At 42.7% G+C, this 8094-nt stretch overlaps 1 protein-coding gene across 2 annotated transcripts; it reads left to right on the forward strand.

Annotated features, from left to right (window-relative positions):
- Positions 1-4979: 4979 nt before the first annotated feature.
- Positions 4980-7603, forward strand: LOC306981397 (uncharacterized protein). Of its 2 annotated transcripts, XM_079581003.1 has the most exons (6): positions 4993-5055; positions 6106-6162; positions 6401-6453; positions 6761-6859; positions 6936-7070; positions 7464-7603. In XM_079581003.1, the coding sequence occupies exons 3-6, from the start codon at positions 6427-6429 to the stop codon at positions 7545-7547; spliced, it is 345 nt and encodes a 114-aa protein (XP_079437129.1). In that variant the 5' UTR covers positions 4993-5055; positions 6106-6162; positions 6401-6426; the 3' UTR covers positions 7548-7603. The 2 variants fall into 2 exon arrangements, 1 of the variants encoding a protein (XP_079437129.1); XR_013794106.1 differs by lacking the exons at positions 6401-6453; positions 6936-7070; positions 7464-7603 and having other exon boundaries at positions 4980-5055; positions 6761-6798.
- The last annotated feature ends 491 nt before the right edge of the window (positions 7604-8094 follow it).

Consider the following 8094-nt stretch of genomic DNA (forward strand, 5'->3'; position numbering starts at 1 on the left):
CGCTCTGCCTTTTGTCCTAACAGGCCCCCCCGGTCCCGTCCCAGCGGAGCGGCATCGATGAATAAGTCGATCCGAACAGTGTCCCGCCTCCTGCCTTTGTCTCCTCTCACCTCCGCATCATTACTGTCTCCTTTCTCAGTCTGTTTGGGCGTCAGGACCCCGGACGTTTCCCCGACAGGACGGGGCGAAGCCTTACAGCTGCAGGTCCATCAATTACAGGTTCTGGACAGTTACGTTATTCTAGTTGGTGTCAGGAAGTGCAGACGTTACTAAAGTTTAGGGCCGTTTTCCTGTCACTCAAAAAGGCACAAGCTTAGCATAGAACTGCAGTTACGCTTAAGGCCTGAGGTGGCAGCAGTGAGTAGAAAAATGACCAACTTGCATCTAGTCGCTTTAAACCCTGAACTCCCACCTGAACCGAGCACATTTTCTCCAGTTTGGCTTGACCCCAGTCCAAAAGCTTCTGGGAAAAAAAGCTGAGAGCAAAACTGAGACGAAAATAATGATGGAAATGTGAGAAAAAAGGGAGAAAACATTGACAAAAAAGTGGCAAAAATGTCAGAAAAATGTCACAAGAAATGGACAAAAAATTTACAAAAAAATGACAAAAATGTGACAAAATGTGACAAAAAAATACAAAAAATGACAAAAATGTGACAAAAAAAATTACAAAAATTTGACCAAAAAATTACCAAAAATTGACAAAAAATGTGACGAAAAAGTGACAAAAAATTGACAAAAGTGTGACAAAAAATTGACAAAAAAATGTGACGAAAAAATGGGACAAAATGGGACAAAAAAATTACAAAAATGTGACAAAAATGTGACAAAAATGTGACAAAAAATGACAAAAAAATGGGACAAAATGGGACAAAAAAAATACAAAAATGGGACAAAAAATGACAAAAAAATGACAAAAATGTGATGAAAAAATGACAAAAAAATGGGACAAAATGGGACAAAAAAATTACTAAAATATTACAAAAATATTACAAAAATATGACAAAAATATGACAAAAATGTGAGAAAAAAAATGACAAAAAAATGACAAAAAAATGACAAAAATGTGACAAAAAATGACAAAAATGTGATGAAAAAATGACTAAAAAAATGGGACAAAATGGGACAAAAAAATGACAAAAAAGTTACAAAAATGAGTTGAATACCCAACAAAAAAATGATGGGAAAAAAATCTGATGACGTGAGGGTTCAAGATCCTCTCAGTTCAGGCGGGAGTTAAGAGGTTAACCTCTGGTCCACCTCCAACCTCTCCGACCGTCACCACTTCGTCTCTGTCAACAACTGTAACTCCCACACTTCCCCCGTCACCCACGGCGTCCCCCAAGGCTCCGTCCTCGGCCCTCTCCTCTTCACCATCTACACGCTTCCCCTCGGTCAGATCATCCGCCACCATGGACTCCACTTTCACTGCGATGACACCCAACATCTCCACCAAATCCATCACCCCGGTTGTCCTCTCCACCATCACCAATTGCATTTCTGACATCAAAACCTCGATGGACAATAACCGTTCCCGAATCTCTCCTCCCCTCTGTCCAGAACTTTACCCTCCTGAATAAAATGCCTTTTTTTGTTACATGGAAACATAAAAGGGCAGAAAACTTCCATTCATGTTTTTCTCATATGTATGGTAGTAATGTTTAGCAAAAGTTTCAAAGTGAGATATCTTAACTTAACCTCTTAACCCCCACTGTAGCCAAGTGCATTTTCTCCAGTTGAGCTTTACCCAAATCCTTAAGAAGCCGGTGTAATGCCTCATTTGAAAGCTAAGACCTACAAAACTCTAAATGGATTTTTTTTCATCACTTTTTATCACATTTTTGTCACATTGTCATCACTTTTCTGTGGCTCATTTTGGCTTTATTTGTTGCCTTTCCGTCACACATTTTTGTCGCTTTTTCATCACCTTTTGGCACGTATTTGTCGCTCTTTTGTTGCATTTTCATCCTTGTTTTCTTCTCATTTTTGTCACCATTTTAATGTGGGTTAAGAGGTTAAAATCACTGTCTCCAGCATGTATAAATGTGTAAATGTAAATGTCTTTTAGATATTCAAACGTTACAGCATCCACTGGTCACAAATATTTAGAAATTATAAAGGCACTGGTTGGTTTGTACTTGTAGCTTTAAAAAAAAAAAAAGTCCAGAGCTTTAAACTCTCACGCTGTGAGCGATATCAGGGTAAGTTTAAATATGAAAGTTTGATGGACTGGGAAGAGGCCTCGTGGAAGACCCAGGACACGCTGGTGGGACTATGCTTCCGAGCCTAGCGTCGCCTCAGGGTCCCCCCAGAACAGCTGGAGGTGGTGGAATATTAACCTATTTACCACACATAAAAAAGTCAAGTGTAAATCGGGCCGGTATGGATATTTTCTCACAGCAGAAGTGAAAAAACGGCAGTTGTAGCTAGCACTAGCTAACCGCTAGCATTGGCCCGATGCTAACATGTAGCATCATGTTAGCATTCTCGGTTATTTATGTATTTATGGGCTGTTGAACCACTTTGCTCCTCCCCATGTCTTTGTATCTTCATTTAGTAGAAAACTATATTCATAATTCAACATTTGCTAAAGTAGTTTTTGAATAATTAGAGAAAGTTTACATTTTTCTCCAAATTGTTTTCCCCCTTAACTGATTTCAAACATGACCATATATGGGCGATTTCAGAGATGCCGTCTGTATCTATAGCCGAGAAAAAGGCCACCGAGCTCAAATCCTGTATTTTGCAACTAGTTCTGCATGATATAAGGGAAAAATGCAGTCATTAATAACTGTCTCGAGGTTGGGAAAACAATATAATTAAGATACAAAACAAGGTAAAAAAATTGAACTCTAATAAATAAGTCCAGAGCCTGTAAATGTACAATTACTTGAGTAAAAGACAACAGTTTAAGCACAAGCCCCTCCCGTCTTTGCTCTCGTCGTTTGCCAGACGCCAATATTAGCGATCGCTCTGTATATTTGACCGGCTCGTGTAATTGACGTCGGCGCCGTTTGCTTTCCAGTTGGTTTGGCTCCGGCTCCGGGCTCCGGGTCCCAGAGCGCAGCGGCTCCATTCTCATTCAAATGAGTTTTATACAGGCGTGACAGTCTGCGCTCCGCCGCTCCCACACCCTCTCGCTGGCACAGGAGGGGCGGGGCATGCGCTCTTATTCTTCATTACAGGCGTCACAATGTTATGGCAAGGCCTAAGTCGCACAAAAATCAGTCGTGTCAATCAAACGATGGAGAGAAGAGTGCGAGTGTGTTCGAGATGTTCTTAAAAGCTGATGTTTCATCCCTGGACAGACGGGGCCCTTCAGTGTGGAAGTACAGGTTTCCTCTGGGTTCTCACATAATAATATCGTAAATTCTCTAATACTGGCCTGTATTCCATTAGCAGCCGGGTCTCTGACAGAGGCCGGGTCTCTGACAGGGGCCGGGGCTTTTTATTAGAAACTATAGCGGTAGAAATATTCCCCGTGTTAGGGATTTGTCTCATACTGGTGTAAACGAAAACTCACGTGCAGGAAGTAACAAACGGGAACCCGGGCCGAGGGGGGGACGCTGCGGAGGAGCTGATCCGAGCGTAACTTTGTCACAGATTTAGCCACTTTTCAAACCTCCTGTGACGATATTTGGAAACAGGGAAAGCAACAAATGTGTGAGACCCTCCAGGGTTTTAATAAAGTCACCATTGCGTCTTCAAAGCACGTCCAGCTGCTCCGTGTGCAGGTCAGTCCCACGCCTCAAAATAAGTTGCAAGTTTCCAGTTTAATGGTTTTGTACAGCCCGATATCACAACAGAAGCCGCCTCACAGGGCTGCACCAAACATTAAGGCAATAAAACAGAGCAAAAACTATGACAATTAAAAGTTCAGGTGAATCCAGGCAAATGCAATGGATTCACCTGAGCGGCGCGGGTGTCAAAACAACTCAAAATAACTCCTCCCATCAGCGCGAGCGTCTCGTCTTCTCTCGGGTCAGTCTCACGATCGATCGCGAACACAAACGCTCCGTCTAAACTCGCCTTTTACACGAGATAACAACAAATAATCCAAGTCCGCGGTAAAAACGAAACAGAAACCAAAAGCTCCGCTAACAGCAACGAAACACTTCCTGTTGTCCCGACAAAATAAAAGGCGTCAATGTTCCAGCCGCTGGGAGAGGGTTTGAAATGTTAATAAATGAACCTAATATTTTAGTTGCAAATGGACACAAATCTCGTTTTCTCCGTCCGTTTTGCTCAAATAGAAATAAAGGCCTGTCTCTAATTGTGGCCTGGTTCCAATAAAGGCCTGGTCCTAGATGCCCTTGAGTAAATAAAGGCCCCGGACTATATTAGAGCATTTACGGTAATCATACTCTAACTTCTATTGCATTTCCTGCAGGCCTGGCCCAGTGCAGAGCGGCGGTATGTGAGCGGGAAAAGGCTCTGGGGGTGGGTTTGGCTCGAGGCGATGGACACCAGCTGTGCACGGAGCAGTAAACACAAGACCCGCGGCTACGACATCTATCTCACTCCACAGACACAAAGCAGAGGGCGGCGGGTCACGGTGCAGGGGCAACGCAACGGCAGGGAATGTATTCTTAATAAAGCCAAGCAAAGCGGACGAAGCGAGGGCCGGACACTGGACACAAATGCAAGAAATCTGAAAGTATTTTTTGGGACGTTCTAGGTGGACTGTTCTAGAACTTGTTCTTTTGGGCAGGGGCGGACTGGGACTGAAAAACAGCCCTCACTGAAAGAAATGGGAAAGGCTGTCTGTTAAATTGACTAAATTTTATTTTGCTGCGTCTACTCTATTGTAACATGTTCTGTGTTTCAGCACGTTAGTTTTGTGTTGAACCGACACAAAGGGCGATAAAATGCGCATACACCTTAGATAAGTGTCAGCTCAACATGAACAGTCCATGTTACAGTAACGCAATTCATTTTCCCGCCGAAGACTACAGAGGCGGGCTTTTGCAATGCATCATGGGAAGAAGACAGCGGAGACTGCGGTCTTGACAATCAGCAGCAGCAATAAATAGGAATAATAACCATCAAAAGTTGGTAAGTACACATTTATGAGAGCTACATACTTTTGTTTTTAGTAGATAAAGGAATGTTGTGTTTTTTGTATTATTATTATTAATGTCAAAGAAGCGTTCGGCCGGAAAAAGTGGTTTCTGCCAATGAGTCATACGCCATTACTGAAAATTTTGAAATGAAAATTTCATATTTAACATTTTCTTCGTTTGTGGTCATTACCCTTTTTAAAAAAGTTACTCCTTACAGATAAACTGACCGCTGTGTACATGTACTTAAAGTATGTCCATAATTGTGGAAATGGCCTGTTACATTCTCGTCTCAGTGACCAACGTTTTTTTTTTTTTTGGGGGGGGGGGACACAACGTCTTTTTCTGCCGCTGTTTCAGCAGTGCTAATGTTAGCTAGACAGAGCGCTGGCCTTGTCTCTGCGGAGTTTACACGCGTTTACAAGAACGTATTGTCACTGTTTTTAAAGCGTTTCCCCCCTCCTGCTGGCTCTCGCTTTCCCTGCCCGCTCCGCGCTCGCCCTTAGCCGCCCCATACTGCAGCACCGCCTTGCCTCCACGCTCCGGGCGGAGCCCCGTGCTGCCTCCCCGCTCCGGGCAGAGACCCGTGCTGCATCCCCGCTCCGGGCGGAGCCCCGTGCTGCCTCCCCGCTCCGGGCAGAGACCCGTGCTGCCTCCCCGCTCCGGGCAGAGACCCGTGCTGCCTCCCCGCTCCGGGCGGAGCCCCGTGCTGCATCCCCGCTCCGGGGGGGGGGGAGCCCCGTGCTGCATCCCCGCTCCGACTGGAGGCTCGCGCCGCGGTCTCGCTCCAGCCACGCAAAGACATGCATCAGGACGAAGAGGATTTGAAGCGCTTTTTTGTCAAGTCCTTTACTCCTGGTGTCCTTTGCTATGTTAGCATGTTAGCTTTCCTACATATCGAACTGAGTTTGGGAAAGAATGGAAATCTGTGATGTGTCTGGTGTAAAGCAGTCCTGTCCATAGACAACACGAGTTAAAAACAATATCTAAAGTTTGATAAGGGCCACTTGCTTTTTGAACGATGACAGCTTTGTTGTTGTTGCAGATTGTGACATGCGGCTCAACTCAAGTTGACTCGACATGGCTCTCCCTCACGTTTGTGGTAAGAAATATTTGTGGTTTTACCATTAATTCTCTTGAGCTTTATCCTGGGTTGGTTTTTGGAGGCTGCAGTCTGAACCTGACGATCCAAGCAGCTTCCTCCAGCTTTTACTGCATTATTTTCACTGCACTTTGTAATCTCCTGTTTGTAAAATGTGGTATAGGAGTATAGTTGGAATAAGCAATAACCTCTACATTTGTCATGTTTTGTCCTTAAGTTTGTTTTTATTTGATTGTAGTTTGATACAACATGTGAGGACTGGAGATGGAGTCAGGCCATGCCCTCATTTATGTAAGTATAAATAACAATATTTTAATATTTAGTCCATTGTATGCTATAATTTACATTTTGATATATTGTGCTGTACTTTGTAGAGTCAGCCCATGGTGCTGGAACAATATAGTTATGCAATTTTGTGTAATAGTTTCCACAATTCTAAGCTTTACATTTTAGAAAATATATATTTAGTGATTCATTTGGAGTTGATCACTGCTACATGTCCTTTGAGAATGTTAACATCAGCCAGTCACGAAAACCCCTTTTGAAATAGTTCTGTGTTCTGTATCCCCTTCATGGCTGTGAAATATCTTCATTATAGAGAACGAGGAAGGGCTGCAGCCTCTTCTCACCTGCTCTCTGTGAAGCAGCTCGACCACTGAGGCGCTCAGCGATGGGATACATGTGCAGTGCATTTCAGGTACATGTTTGGAGGCTTTTTTATTCGTCTTATTGTAATTTCAGCTGTTGAAATGTGTGATATTGTATATTTGCAGATAAATGCAGAGTTCAAGTGTACAACAAGAGGCCTGTCACAACTGGACTATTGGATTCCAAATCTTCTGAACGTGTCCAGGAAGCTCTCCAGCCTGCATGGAAGGAAGCTCGAAGACCAAGCTGCTAAAATGCCTGTAAGTACTTAGTGGAGTCAGTGGATTTCTGTTGTGCTGTTTTATTGCGTAGTTATAAGGCTACCTCAAAACCCGCTCGTGTTCCTTTGTTCTGTCGACATTTTAGCAGAAAATTATTTTATGTCACAAACTTAGAGCAGCGCTGCTCTAAAGCTACATCACTGTGGAACAGCACGCAGTTTCACTTTGCATTTCATATGTAAACTAAACCGTCTTTTATGGTTGATGGTTCCAACATGATGCACGCTCACATCAACGAGAGATTAATTAATGACCGATTAAAATGCCCCAAGACTGATTATTGTCCAATATTTATGCAAGATATATTATGAATTTCTAACATTGTAAATCAACATGTTTTATTTTAATTATTATTATTTTTATTCCCACTAGAACATGGACATGAAGCTCAGAATAGGCCACCGCTGTGAGGATCCACCAGGCAAGATCCAAAGTTGGAGTATTCTGATGTGTTGAGGTGAGATCGTCCTCCATGACCCGGACAATGTGGCCCTTGAAGTGAGAATAAACTCGTCATGGAGTTGGAGCCAACTCTGCTGTCCAGAAAAACTTGAGCCCTGAAAACGTAAATGAACATTTGTCTTTTTGGGCTCCTGGAGGGATATTAGTTGTGGTTCAGTATTGTGTTGTCAACATTGTATAGCATTTAAACTATGGCCAATGCTTCAGCGTTAGTTTTGTCTTCTAAAATTCTATTTTATTTGTCAGTAATATTCTTGCTGACTAAAATAAGACCAAAAATGACTAAAAAACTAAAAAGTAAAAGGGACTAAAATTATGTGGACTTCATATGATTTAAATTCACTCAAAGCAACAGGTCTGAGCTTTGTCCATGTGGGACTAATTGTGCATTGAATTATTGTTTACTGAAAACAATCATTTGACTAAGTCTTGACTGACTTATTTTTGACAGTGAGGAGATGAGGGAGAAATCTATGGTACATCTATTAAAAAAAATAAAGTTTGAATCTAAATTCCTAAAGCACTCATGGATATGGTCAGA

The sequence above is a fragment of the Gobius niger genome (assembly GCF_951799975.1).
Source record: "Gobius niger genome assembly, chromosome: 22".
Lineage (NCBI taxonomy): Eukaryota > Metazoa > Chordata > Actinopteri > Gobiiformes > Gobiidae > Gobius > Gobius niger.

Coding starts and splice junctions, on each gene's coding strand:
- LOC306981397 (XM_079581003.1), top strand. CDS start 6,427: ATGGAGTCAGGCCATGCCCTCATTTAT. Junction 6,454..6,760: donor CAGGCCATGCCCTCATTTAT/GTAAGTATAAAT, acceptor TCTTCATTATAG/AGAACGAGGAAGGGCTGCAG. Junction 7,071..7,463: donor ACCAAGCTGCTAAAATGCCT/GTAAGTACTTAG, acceptor TATTCCCACTAG/AACATGGACATGAAGCTCAG.